The sequence below is a fragment of the Sphaeramia orbicularis genome, chromosome 14 (genome assembly GCF_902148855.1).
Source record: "Sphaeramia orbicularis chromosome 14, fSphaOr1.1, whole genome shotgun sequence".
Lineage (NCBI taxonomy): Eukaryota > Metazoa > Chordata > Actinopteri > Kurtiformes > Apogonidae > Sphaeramia > Sphaeramia orbicularis.
In genome coordinates, this window is record NC_043970.1 from 22,920,683 (window position 1) to 22,936,164 (window position 15,482).

Genomic DNA, 15,482 nt, shown 5'->3' on the forward strand with positions numbered 1-15,482 from the left:
TCTTAGTTGCACAGTAATGACTTTACCATCAACGTTTCCTCCTGATGTGATCATCATAGTACCAAATAAAAAACCAGACCAACCAAAGTGTTATACTTGTGATTCAACTATATTTAACTTTTAGATTTTCAAACTTTACTTAACATACAAAGGGGCTGGACCTCAGCTCTAAGATAAAGCTAATGCAGGATTATCTAAAAGCTGTAAAATTCACTCATGGCCGCTGGAGTCGGCTGCAAAAAGTCCTGGATCCCATAGATTTACACTGGACTCTCTTTAAAAACACCGTCTTTTTTTTCCCTAGGACTCATTCTGGTCTCATCTGGTTTATTTGAAAGCCCTAATAAGTGATGTAGTGCGTCATCTTCAGATTTGTCCTCTCAGGTCGAATACAAAGCTTTAATGTCTACTGTTTATTTAAAAAAAAAAAAAAAAACTTTTTCTTCAGAGCTCGACTCTAGTTGTGGTTAGCAGGTTCCACTAGTAAGTTACCTATGTTCCACCCCTTTTGTCCAAATATAGTCACTTATGGCTCAAAAAAGTCAATTCTTGTTCAGATGCTTACGGGGGACGTCACAGTTCCTCCGAGAACTAACTCTATACAGTCGATGAAAACACTTGAGTTATACACCTCTATCATGTCCTCTAACAACAAATAAAAATGAGGCTTTCATTGTCAGGGGCCAACAGCAAGGGTATATCCCTGAAATCCCCCCAGTCCTCTGCTATATATAAATCTAGCCAAGATAATTGTTAGACAATCAATATGAACTCAATTTGAGCTGCGTTGACATGGTTGTAGCAGAATAATGGTCTGAGAACCAATTTTTCCCCACAAAACTCCACCTAGTGAATGAAAATGACACCATATGAACTCTGGATGGTAGTCAGAAAATGGACATTTGTAAGATGATCAATATGAGCTGAATTTTATCTCAACTGGTCTACTGGGGGGCAGCCATGGCTCAGGAGGTAGAGTGGGTTGTCCGATAACTGAAGGGTTGGCAGTTCGAGTCCCGCTCTCCTAGTCTTGTGTCCTTGGGCAAGACACTTCACGCTTCACCTCCAGTGTAACTCACACTGGTGTGTGGTCGGAGGAGCTTTTTGGCGTGAATTGGCAGCCACGCTTTTGTCAGTAGTTTACCACCACCAGAGTGTGAATGAATAATGGCTCAATAATGTAAAGTGCTTTGGGTGCCTTGAAAAGCGCTATAGAAATCTGATCCATTGTTATTATTATTATTATTATTTATTTATGTCCAAAAAACTGATTTTCAACTAAAGCGCCCCCATTAGGATGACTTATAATACTCATAGAGAAGCTGAAATTGATAGGGTTCTTCACTAGGGGTCCCTTATGTTGATTATCAAGTGATAGGAAATCCAACTAAATCTGTCCAAGTTATCACTATTCACGCGAGGGATATCCAGTGGTGGCCAGGATAAAACCATCATATCCCTGAAACTCGATTTTGGAGATATAATAAGTGGACTCTTGAAAAAAAGATGTTGACTATGCTTATTGTTTTGAGGAAGTGGTAATTCCTGCATATCCCAAACAAGTTTCCTCTTAAACATGAATGATTCAGCTTTCAGTGACTCCTGGATGAGTCAGTTTACAGTGAATCAACATTACGTTATGATCCATTGTAATAAGTGCTTAAAACAGAACATCCTGTTGTTCACTTGAAAAGAATGTTCCACCAAAAAGCACATCCTGGCCTCTCATTAGACCGATAACATTTATATATCAGCACCAATAAGCCACTAACCTCTTTGCTCATCAGATATGTAAAGTGGGCTCAATGTGATCCATCCCATTAATATGAAAAACCTGACAGTGTCACCGTTCTACACTGTGGGTGTGGTTTGTGTGACAGAACCTAAACTTGTCTGACAATGCTGCTCACTGCATTAAAGTTAACTTTCATTCATGAACTTAAATAGCTCCTCAGTGGACTGTGACATAATGCTGTCATATTTCCTGCTTCCTGATGCAATCACAATGACAGTTTACTACGGAGACAAAGAGTAATCTCTTAAAATAAAACAGCAATGAACAAAGACACCTTGTAACTTCTTGTCTGTTCTTGCATGTTAGAGAGTGGCAATAATAGTGACAAGTAGCAAATGAATAAGTCAAATCCTGAGTTACACCCACAAACCCGCCCCAGAAAAACACTGTAAGACAAAAAAGATTAATAACAATACAGATCAGGTTAATTAAATATTGTCAAATTGGCAGAAAAATTGTCATCATGCAGAAATATCACATGCACCAATGTGACTGTAGAGTAATGACTTCTTTATAGATTGACTTAAGTCATTACTGATAAGACAGACTCGCTTTTTCACAAGAGTTGCCATAAAGTAATCCAGTCTAGTGCCTTGAATGTAACCTGAATGACTGAGTCAACAATCTTTTTTGTTGACGCTCATACTTCAGCTGATAAAATGTCTACACTTGACGACAGTGCTGATACTGAATGTCTTTTGTGCAAAGTTTTTTTTTTGGCTTCAACTTCTAAGCGTAATTTTAATTTATACAGCAAAGTCATTGGATTTTTTTCTTCTGTCAGGCTCCAGACTGTGTTAATCAACACACATCCTTATAAACCCATAAAAATGTTCACATATCTATTATTACCGGATGACCCCTTACAATGACTTCACGGCAAAAAAACAATCACTTGATAAGATTTAGTGAAGATCATACTTTAAAAGGTAACTCTTATCTCCTGGGACAAGACTTGAACTTAAACATTTTGAAACTTTTACTTATATTCAACTCATATTTTCCACAGCCTGCGGTAATGTTTTTGCATTAAAATATCTAGATATGACTGTGACTATATTAAATATTTCAGTATGTACTTAAATTGTACCAAATGTTATCAAATATCTTGACTCACATTCACTTCTAAAATTACTTGTGGTTTTTTATTAGAGTGAATATAATGTGAATAAAGCTTTAATACATAACCTCTGAGTCATATCAGAGAGATATTAATTATCAACCGTCAATATCTACACTACTTCAAGACATCATCCGCTATTACATATTTAAGATCGGTATGACTGACAAATCTATTTTAGCAGAAATGATATAGTGTGCATTTAAGATATTTGCATTAAATATTACAATCTTGGCATCAACTTTGTTCATAAAACCTTGTAGAAATACTTTTAAGCTGACTGTCAAATCAAACAAATCAAAAAGTATCACATTGTATTGATAAGGGATTAGAAACTAAACAAATTACAGATCTTTTCTCGATCCAGTGTCAACAGGTTAACAATAGGCAGGACATTATTAGAGTAATAATAATAAAAAGTGGTGACAGAGTTGTTAAAGTTGCTTATGTCCAACTGATTTGATTAGACACTAAATAAAAAGTATAGATACCTGTAAATGAAGAAAAAAAAAAAAAAAAAAAAAAACATGAATACTGGCTCATCTATGTCAACTATAATTAAACTGAATAAGTGCAGAGATGTAAATGTAGGACACATTCTGAAACCCTGGAGATGGAAAAGCTGTGCAATATGACCAAAACCTTAAATCTTGATTTTTCTAGTGTGATGGATGATTCGTGATTTCAGTCGACGGTTTTCGGCCGATAAGAACTGAGCACAAAACATGATTCAACCAATCTCTTTCTTTACTGAAACTATATGTCATATAGTACATGACAATACAATTATTAGTATTACAAAATGTGTTTTACAGGATGTAAATAGGCTGAATTTTAACTTTTTGCCAAATAACCCAGGTCTCCATGAAACTAATCTCAATTTTGTTAAACCATATTGGCTGCTTGCCAGAAAACAAAACCATGATTAATCAAATGAATTCGATACCTTGTCTACCCCTTGGAGATAGGTCACTTATTTATTACATAGCATCTTTGGTGATCAACTCATCCTCCTCATTCAACATGTCCCACACTCACTGAAGTCTGAAACTCGGTTATGTCAAACTTATAACCAGCTAGGAAATTATAAACAAGTATGAAATATAAGGCACCTGAGCTCCAGAGACACCCCCCCCCCTCCACACACACACACACACACACACACACACTAAAAGACATGTTAATATTTTAATGTTTCTACCAACAGCAAGTACATTGTGCGTGTTATTTTATCAGTTTTTGGTTGTTGTTTTTTTTTCAAAATAAAACTTGGTTAAATTATTTCAGTGTGTGTATAAGTACTTTGTTTTTTACATTTTGAGCACATTTCAACAATACTCTGTGATAGGGATGTAACAATTACCGATGTAATGATAAACCGTGGTAAAATTTCCAACGGTTAGTATTACCATTTAAATTCTAATTATTATGATAACCGTGTTTGATTACAGCACCTAGAAAACTCACGGTACTGTTCATTTCCTGAAGAAGCAGTGGCACTCCAGGCGTGTGTGCGCAGTTTGTAATGTTTGGCCTCTGAAAACATGGCGGAAGGCACCTGCATAGACAGAGCTCAGAGATTCGGGGATAGTGGCTCCACACGGACCCAGTCCGTCCAACTGCGGGTCGGTCCGAACAAGCACGTGTACGGACTCAGTCCGTCCTAGCAAGAGCACACAGACCCGGTCTGCGCTAGTGTTAACCCCTACCCGGACCCCACTGATTCAGTTCCTCACCCAACATTGAAACCATCTGAATATAGATACTCAGGACAAACTCATGTCAGTTCAAATTGGCCCAAATGAGTGAGGTTCAACTGTACAAAGACACATGATGTGTGTAAAAACCAAAGGAGAGGAGGCTTTATGAACTGAAGGACATTCAACAGGAAATCCACTGACTGACCTCCAGAGGAACTGGACCATATGACACTGTTGTGGTTGGTCTGTCTCTCACCAGGAGTGAACCACTGACCAGTCTGGATCAGATCAGCCTAACATATTTTAAAATCCTCATTCTTTCAGAATATTTACATTTGTTCATTAAACAGTTCAGGAAAATATGACGGTGTTTCACTTTCTGTTTGTGTGTGTACAATAGTGTATATGTGTGACACTGGGAATGATTTGATCTGGAAAATGGTCAAACAAACTCCACTATGACCTGTCCAACTACTTTTTTTTCCACACTCAAAAACACCTCAGGAATCAATAGGGGAATTGATAAGGAATTGGACTGATAAGCAGAACTGATAATGGCATTGATATTGATAAAATCCTATCAGTTCCCATCCCTGGTGCAGATACCTCTTGTGTCCATAAGGTGCCAACATTAATGCACATTTATATGTTTGTTGTTTACATGTTATTACTTGAATGTTTCTGCAACAGAAAGTACATTGTGCATGTTACTTTATTAGTTTTTTTTTCAAAATACAACTTGGTTATATTATTTCAGTGTGTGTATAAGTACTTGTTGAACATTTTGGGCACATTTCAACGGTACCGCGATAATAATGATAACTAGAAGCACTCGGAGAGCGCAGACCTCCGCCAAGGCTGATCAGTGGCCCCCCCCGTGGGCCCCCCCACGCCAAGGAGGTTATGTTTTTGCCAGGGTTTGTTTGTTTGTTTGTCTGTCCGTTAGTGTGCAACATAACTCAAAAAGTTATGGACAGATTTTGATGAAATTTTGTGGTCTGCGCCCCCCCCCCCGTGGGCCCCCCCACCCCCGATCACCACCAAAATTTAATCATTTCTTCCTTATCCCATTTCCAACAAACCCTGAAAATTTCATCCAAATCTGTCCATAACTTTTTGAGTTATGTTGCACACTAACGGACAGACAAACAGACAGACAGACAAACAAACAAACAAACCCTGGCAAAAACATAACCTCCTTGGCGGAGGTAACCATGATAATTTTGGTCATAATAACCGTGATATGAAATTTTCATATCGTTACATCCCTACTCTGTGATAATAACGATAACTGTGATATATATGTATATATATATATCTATATATGTATATAGATATATATAGACATAGATAGATAGATAGATAGATAGATAGATAGATAGATAGATAGATAGATAGATAGATAGATAGATAGATAGATAGATAGATAGATAGATAGATAGATAGATAGATAGATAGATAGATAGATGTCAGGGTAGAGACTGCGATCTGGTAGGATCGGCGATTCTACCAGTAGAAACTCTGATCGTAGTCTCTACTGGTAGAAACTCCGAGCCAAACCCTAACCCTAACCCTTCTACTGGCAGGATCGGAGTTTCTACCAGTAGAGACTACGATCGGAGTCTCTACTGGTAGAATCGCCGATCCTACCAGATCGCAGTCTCTACCCTTACATATATATTCTTTTATTTTTTGCATATTTTTTATTATTTTAACTCTAGTATAAACAAAACACATGAGCATATGACCAAAAAACAGTATCACAGTTTTGATGCATAAACAAGACAATAAAGGAATGGGAAAGAAGATAAAAAAAAAAGAAGGAGGAAACTGACATTTATAATACAGAGACAGTATAAGTGTACTCAGCTGCAGGAGTGGATCAATCTTCGGTATTTATGAACACTAATAACTGTGAATTTTTGGTCACAAAAACCGTGATGTGAAATTTTCATATCGTTACATCTCTATGCACCATATACAAATTTGTGCTCACATCCACATTGCTGCTATTTGACTGAAAGAGATTTTAGGGTTCATTGTGACCCAGTAACCACAGGATGCAAATGAAGATGTAAAGTTAGGCAAAGCTAGTTGACCAGTCAGTCAGTGATCTGACTGACAGCAGCGCCACTGAGATGGCTCTTGTTCTGTGGAGAAGAAAATAATGCAAACATCTGTGGTGTCACACGTATGAGCAATAACTCACCAGAAATCACACACTGAACTCTTCACCCCCGGTGTAACTCACTCACCTCACACAGACAGATACAGAAATCTGGTGATTTTGATGACAAGTGAAGTTCTTTATCACATTGGGGAATTCAGTGGCTCCACCTCAATGCTTTAAGCCTATAAACATTGGACCATGATATTGGGTGATGGATGATGGAGGCAGCTCACATGTTGCAACTCTTTGGGCTGCCTACATACAGAACCTGAAGAAGGTTGTAAAGACAGAAATGTAATAAAATTTTAAAGAAGCGAGGTAGTGTGTTGGAGCTTTTCTTACTTTTGTCACTATACCCGCTGACTATTTGGTGTGCAGTGCAGACATTCTTTAAATGAAGCTTAAAATCACCCTCAGACTTATTTTCTAGACACTGTGTCTTGATCCACTGCTGCTAGCTGACAAGCTTAAAAAAGAAACAAAGGATGAGTCATTTGATATTCCTTAATTGATGTTTGGAGGATTATCGTCTGCTCTAATGGATCAAACTGGTACCACACCCATGCACAGTGCCACCCATCTGCAGCCAACCACTTGCTGGGTGCAGTAAAACAGAAGGCCAAGCTGCACAGTCACGTCGGTTAACACCCTCACAGAGAACGATTATGATTATTCATTAATGTAAAATGAGATTCAGGGCATCTAGGGAAGAAGCCTTACACATGCCTCACTAAGCACAGAGACAATAAACACCTTTAACACAACAAGAATGCACAACACACCTCAGGCACTTCTTGTTTTTCTAAAGTCAGAGTCAGGCTCCAACAGGGCTGTGCTCATATTCCCAGACATGAATAAATTCCTTGGAGTCATTCCCAAGAATCCTGTTACCCTGTTTTGATAGGTACACAACATTCATATCCTTTCAGTGTGTCTTCTGATGTCTATTCATCATACTGTTATACCCATTTAAAGTTCTTCTACAATGACATCCACAAACATAAATAATGTCTATTGCAGATCATTTTAACATTGGTTACATTTCAGCGGTGACCTTTTACAACATCACAGCAACTACTCCATCAGGTTACCCAACTATCTCCACAGAAGCTCAAATGCATCATAAACTGCTTTCCATCTTTCATGTTTATGCCAAACACATTAAAACACTGTTAACAGTGACCTCTTACCATGACCTGTGTGTGCAATCATGCACCATGAAGGTCAGGAAACTAGGAGGCATAAAGAAAATAAACAGTCCCATGGGTCCACATAGGATGACGACAAGATCCTGTTGCTCAAGAGCTGAATATGAGACAACAGGTCTTACTGCACAGCAACACTGAGCAAGCCAACCTCAAAACAGATTCATGTCCAACCTGACTGTATTTGCTGTATGGAATAATGATTATTCACTTACAGACAGAATAAGTAAACCTTTATATTGAATTAAATGTGTTTGCCTCTACTTCCTGGTTTTACCACTTAGAACAGCATAATTAAAAGTCAAGTTTTGTCACCAAGACACATATTTAACGACAAAAGCCAAGTGTGTTTACTGTAGAAGTACTAAGTACAACTTTACACGCTTCAAGGTTCACATAAATCAAATAGAAGGCATGCGGTCTGTGAAGGAAGCAACTTGAGCAACAACTGAGACTGAGTAGTTCAGGTTTCCTGCACTTTGGGCTGCAACTTTGGATCAAACGTGTAGACAAATATGGAAAATGCCTGCTGTTTATAGGTATATCACCTTTTTCCATCCTTTTCTAAGTTTGATGGAGTTACTAGTTTTACAACACAAGCTGTGTTATTAAAGTACAGTTTTATGTGATTCATATGAAACAAGTGCAAGGAAGAAACTGAAGTGAAAACTATTTTAAGAATCTGTTTGTTAAGAACTTTGAGCTGCAACTTTGCATGAAAACCTTCCATATATGAAAAACACATGCTGGTAATTTTTTAGGTGTTCAATGAAATGAAATTAAACAAAAGATATGTCTCCTTCTTCCATCCTTATCTCACTTTGATAGAGTTATTACTTCCGCCAAGGAGGTTATGTTTTTGCTGGCGTTGGTTTGTCTGTCTGTCTAACCGTGTGCAAGATAACTCAAAAAGTTATGGACGGATTTAGATGAAAATTTCAGGAAATGTTGATACTGGCACAAGGAACAAACGATTAAATTTTGGTGGTGATGTGGGGGGGGGGGCACTGATCTGCCTTGGCGGAGGTCTGCGCTCTACGAGTGCTTTTCTAGTTTAACTTAGGTTTTGACTACATGGGGTGTGTTACTACAATACAATTTTAAATGATTCATAAAAACAAGTGCAAGGGAGAAACTTAAGTGAAAACTATTTTAAAAACCTGTTTGTTAAGAGATTTGAGCTGCAACTTTGTATGAAAACCTTCCATATATGAAAAACACCTGCTGGTATTTTTTAGGTGTTCAATGAAATGAAATGAAACTTAAGATATGTCTCCTTCTACCATCCTTATCTCACTTTGATAGAGTTATTAAAGTTAGATTTTAACTACATGCACAATACAGTTTTAAGTGGCTCATAAGAAACAAGAGAAAGGAAGAAACTTGTTTTGTTGAAAACTTTGGGCCGCACCTTTGCATGAAAGGTGGTACACAGATACAGTTTCATATGATTGCATTTGTGTTAGTTTTAGAGTTGTGTTTCACAGCAGTGTAAATGGGTTCTTAGTGAATATTTATCTTCAGATACACAGACAGGTCCTGTATTGACTTTAGATCCCACACACAGGAGTAGACATACAGTAAGTACACAACAGTAAGTACACAACAGACATCAACTGGCCACAGCCCTTGTGTGTCATCCTTACCTGAACCATGGTCACGACATGGCACGGATTCAACAGATATATCACAGTCTTAGTCGCAAATTTGAACCCAACTTCCACCCCAAAAGTCATGCAAAGGGCGACAAGCAACAGGTTCTTGCCCAGACTGTCCTCCTTTGCTCTGATGCAGTCTTTTCCGACCACTTTCAGATCTTTGGAGATGTTTATTTTCTTCAATGCCACACCAATCTCCAGGAGGGAGATGAGGACTATGATCAGACTCTCACTGATGCGCTGCTGGGGCGCGATGAAAGCGGCACACTCGGGGCCCCCGTTGCCCTCAAACTTCGGGTCCACCCCGCCATAGACCCAGTCCAACAGGCTGTATATATTATATCTGGACATATTCCTCTTCTCGTGTTGGAAAAGATACGAACAAGATGGAATAAAAGACGTCACACTGACTTCTTGGCGAAACATGAACTGCAAGATTTCCCTTTCGTAACTCGTCCTGTGGCAGAGAGGTAGACATGAAGGCTATCCACCGCCTTGGTGTGTTCAGCTAGCTAAAACTAAGCTACAACTAAGAGAGCTCCTCCACAGGCGGATGAGGAACTTCAGCTAGCAGCGGGAGGCGGCTATAGTCGGGACGACCCGTGGCTGCTGCTGCTGATGGAGGATTAGAATGCCAAGCCTCCCTTCTTTTAAACGTTTACACATGCATAAAGAGGGCTAACGTGTACAGTCGGCTCAGCATCAGGATTCTGCGCACTTGGTCACACCAGAAAGCACAACAGTTTGCGTGGGGTTAGCGTGTGTTAGCACAGCGAAGACACCGGATAGGTAGCTAGCTGTGTAACCCAGCCCACCTAGCTGAAGCACATTGGGTTATTTCACCCTGCGCGTGTCCCGTAAGGCCGAGTACGGGGATCGTCCTCGAATCAAGTGATATGATTGGTTTGTCATCACGGGGGGGCGGTACAAACACATGGTGCTGCTTTCACAACCCCTCGTAAAACCACGTGTTAAATAACCCAAATGAATTATTACAAGGAATTAAAATAAAACGGGGACCAGTTTGTGATTAACAAGTCTCATAATCTAGCGAGTACTTATTCACACACTCATCACAACATATATACGCATGAATAAAATGTGGTCTCATTTTCAGTATGCAGTGCAGTGTAGCCACTGTTCAAGTGCAATTTAACCTTTTCATGCATGAATTATGAGAACATTCATCAAGATTTTTTTTCTTTATTCCTCTTTGGGCATTAACCCTTTCATGCATACTGGTCACTACAGTGGACAGTTATTCTCCTGCTGTTCTCTTGTATATTCATGGATTTTGTTGTTTTAGTTCCAAATCAGCCAACACAGTGGACACTTAAGCACCATCTGATACACTGTAATTCAGACCATTACTGTAACTTTGTTGTTCTTCGTAAACCTGATCTGCACTAACATGTTTGAGTGTAAATCAATTGCTAATTGTTATTAGAGTGTAATTAACAGTTTTGTTTAGTTTTTTACAAAATGTCTTTTTTTTTTTTTTTTTTTTTGCACATTATCTTCATGAAGTGAGTAATAACTAATATTAGTGTATGTTAAAATATGGGAAAACATCAGATTAGCGGCATTAAAAATTTATTTCATAGTTTTCACACAGTATGTCAGTAAATACACATTTCTTTGCTTCAAAAATTAAATGCATGGTGTCCATCTGAGTGGACATTTTTGCAACTCCATGAAAAGTAGGTTCATAAAAAAAAAAATTTCAAACGCATTATTTTGTTCACGTCAAAAGAGGAATAAAAACAGGACAAAAAAAATCTTAAGGTTGTCATAATTCATGCATGAAAGGGTAAAAAAAAACAATGCGATTCATTTATTTATTTTTCTATTAAGCTATTTTTCATGGAGTTGCAAAAATGTCCACTGAGCTGGACACCATGTGTTTAATTTTTGAAGCAAAGACACATGTATTTACTGATATACTGTGTGAAAACTATGAAATAAAAACATTAAATGCTGCTAATTTGATGTTTTCTCACATTTTAACATACACTACAAACAAAAAGTTATGGATATTTTTAATTTTTGGGAATTTTTTTTTTCAGTTGGGATTCTTGCACAACACGTTTTACTTTTTTGTGTGTGAATTGAATTGAAACACTTTTTTTTTAATGACCAGACAGTTTTATTTACAAATGGCAAAAATGACAACAAAAAAAAAGACAAAAAAAAAAAAAAGAAATATCCTTAACTTTTTGTTTGTAGTGTACTCTAATACTAGTCATTACTCACTTCATGGACATAATATGCCAAAAAAAAAAAACCTTTTGTTGTTAATTACAGTCTAATAACAATAACAAGGACTTGATTTACTCTTGAACGTTAGATTGGGTTTATCAAGAACAGCAAAGCTATAGTAATGTTATCAATTGCAGTGTATGGGATGATGCATAAGCATCCAATGTGTTGGCTGATATGAAACTAAAACAACAAAATCCATGAATATACAAGAGAACAGCTGTAGAATAGCTGTCCACTGTAGTGACAACTATGCATGAAATGGTTAATAGTAACTTTAAAATTCATGTGTTCACAAAGACTGTTTAGCTTTATTTACACTGCCTGACAAACAAAATCTGTTAAAAGTACAGTGAAAGCGAGGCCCATCACACATGTTTAAACCAGTGATGCATTCTGGTACAACACGGATATCCTGTTTGCTAATCCAATGATTTGAATACCCTGCAAATCTACAAACAGAGAGTCATTCAAACTTAAATCTCAGGATGTTTACAGCCTTTACAGTGTAGCAGAGAAACAACAAGAAGCTATGGTAATATAATAATAGTGATAGGTGTAGTAGGAGTAAGTAATTGTCAGAACAATAGAAGTAAAAATCAAATGTGTTTAAAATACAGGAAAATGTTCAGCAAAAAGTAATACAACAAAAAATAAGAAAGAATTAAAAAATTACAACATAAGCATAAAATGAAAGCAATTTAAGCTTTTCTGTGTCTGAGGTTTCTAAACCTTCTGTAGTTCTTCACAGTATAGTTTACAAATTTACATTTTACATCATAGCACATTTTGCATACCAGTTCACATATTTAAATGCTAGTTTTAATAACTCAAGATGTTGTTATGTTGGTGGTAAACACCCAATCTTAACAATATAATGCATGCTTCGTCTCAAATAACCATGAGGATGATCTAGAGGTTTAGCAGATTGTGATTCCAGTCAAATATGTCCAGAAAAAGGCATCAAATCTTGACTGATGTGAATGACGGAACACACTAACATGACAGTTTCAAAGTCCACAGAGAACTCATTTGTAAGATGGTTTTCTGTGTTGTTGTTTGGCACCACGTTTCCATCGTAGTGGGGGGTAATGACGTACACATGATCCGCACTAATTGGTCTGGGATGAACTCAGTGAACACATTCTACAAACACATGATGGAAGCTGCTGTGTAATGAATGACAGAACATTTTACATACTGACATGCAATATATAGAGCATTATGTTGCTGCAGACTGTGCTATATAAATGACTGTTTGTTTTGTTTCTTTAAATATAATACTTTTTATAATGCTGCACTTTCCCCTCACCTTGTTTGCTTAATTTGTGATGGATAGTGATTGACTGGATATAGATTTTTATGATACATTTGTCTGTTTTGCTTGTGAGTTCTTAAGCACCACATGGAGAGCATCTGTAATTTCACTGAACTGAAAATAGAATGACAATAAAGTATAACAGGGAAAATGAAAAATGTGTTTTCTGATCTCCTAATCCTTTGGTTGTCAATGCTCATGTGTTAAAATAACTGCACAGTAACATATTTCTATTAGTGTGGTGGAGTGGGTAGCTTTCTGTCTACAGTTCAGGGCCTGAATGTAAATGGTTCCACCTTGAAATGATGCCATTGTGGCCAAAATCACTTTACCAGACACACTAGAGCAGAGTAAAGAGACTAAGCTGGAATTTATTAACAGCTTTTAGTCTTGTGCATAAGCAATTAATTTAATTACAAGAGATAATTTTTTAATGACATATTTCACTGGCAAGCTTTTGCTCCGCTTTGGATTAAGTGTTCACTGTAAAAGAAGCGATCATCAGTTACTTAACAATGAAGTTGTCATATACCTAAAATGGCCACACAGGTCAAATTTCCCCTTGTGCCATTAGTCTACAAAAGTGTCACATAGTTAAAGTATTCATTCCCTTGTATTTTGGGAAATTTTAGAGTTTATTTAACCATCTCCTGTGTTTTTGATTCCTGCCCAGATGGCAAATATTTTGGCAGTATTATGGCATATATTTGGCATTTTTGGCTTTCTTTTGGCATTATGAAAACCTTTAGGCTTAACTGTGGTATGATTAAGGTTATCTATAATAGATATGGAGGAATCAGCAATATATGACTGAGTTCTGGCATATGTCTGGTTAACCAAAAGGCTGGGCAAAGAGCGGGGTCAAGTATAGGGATGGTATGGCATGTTTTGGCTACTTTTTGGCTGGATTATGGTGATTTGGGGCTTTTCTGGGACAATTATGGCTATATTTTGGTTCTGGTTTGATTTTGGCTTGCCCATTTTGGGCCATTCAGGATCCATACATCCACCCAGAACTTGGCCAAATGGCACGCCAGTTTTGGGCCAGATTTAAGCCATAATGATTTTGCTATCTGGGTGGTATCCTTAACCCACAAAGACCCAAATATCTACCAGTGACCAAAAGCATCTTCTGATCTAAAGTGTTTAATACCTGTTGATCCATTAATCCTATCAATCCATGTAAATAATTGGTGTAAAATACAGTTTGTCATCTTTTCATGGTCATCAGATATGGCCCATCAGAAGCTCTGTAGTTACCGTGGAAACACCGTCATCTTCTACAACATTGATTCACCAGTAAAACCCATGGAGTTGGATCAATGACAGTGGATGGAGACACTTGGTTTATGTTCAGTTAATGATAGATTTAACTGAAAAAGTCACTTACTCTTCAGCTTTCTCTGTTTTTGGTATAATAACCCTCAAATGTAATCTCAGTGTAATGATTAAACGACATGATCTGTAAATTAAATATAGGAAAATACATAATTTTCGGTGAAAATAAAACGCAAAAGACAAAGGAAAATATAATAAATAGTGATAAATCATTTAAGAAAGGTTAAATATAGAGAAAACTAGAAAAACACTTGGAGAGCGCAGACCTATACCAACACAGATCAGTGCCCCCAGCCCCCCGATCGCCACCAAAATTTAATCATTTGTACCTTGTGCCAGTATCTACATTTCCTGAAAATTTCATCCAAATCCATCCATAACTTTTTGAGTTATCCTGTACATGGACTGACAGACAGACAGACAAACCAACGCCGGCAAAAACATAACCTCCTTGGCGGAGGTAATTAATTTGGGAACTGCCATAAAAGTAGCGCTGGGTCTGTATGGGTTAAAAAACTAATCACTTTGCATAAACAAATAGTCAATTGAATTCAGTCAAAAATGAGAGTGAAAATGGATTTAAGAACAAAGATATCTGTGTATTTGTTTTGGTCATAATTTTCTCTCTTTTTCATTGTAAACCGCATGAATGACTTGGCATGTCCTTCAGATCACACAAATAAATGCTGTTCTCTAAAAACGTAGAATAGTGCAAAAATCTATGCATTTCAAGATAAACATGACCCGTTGGCTGTTATAGGTATAAATATCCATGTTTTTAATCTGGAGCTTTCTGGACTACAGTTAAGAACAGGGGATGTAACAAAATACAATTTTAGGGGAAGTCAAAATTGAGGAGCTTCAACATTTTATTCTAACATAGTAATGTACGACTGAAAATCAGGGTAAAATTTCACCT

General features: G+C 37.3%; 1 protein-coding gene across 1 annotated transcript in view; it reads right to left on the reverse strand.

Annotated features, from left to right (window-relative positions):
* Positions 1–10,483, reverse strand: part of tmem164 (transmembrane protein 164) — a 31,883-nt gene extending 21,400 nt beyond the window's left edge. The window contains exon 1 of the mRNA XM_030154479.1: positions 9,637–10,483. Within this exon, the coding sequence (XP_030010339.1) occupies positions 9,637–10,074 (438 nt within the window). The 5' untranslated portion in view covers positions 10,075–10,483. The remainder of the gene's footprint in view (positions 1–9,636) is intronic.
* Between the last annotated feature and the right edge of the window lie 4,999 nt (positions 10,484–15,482).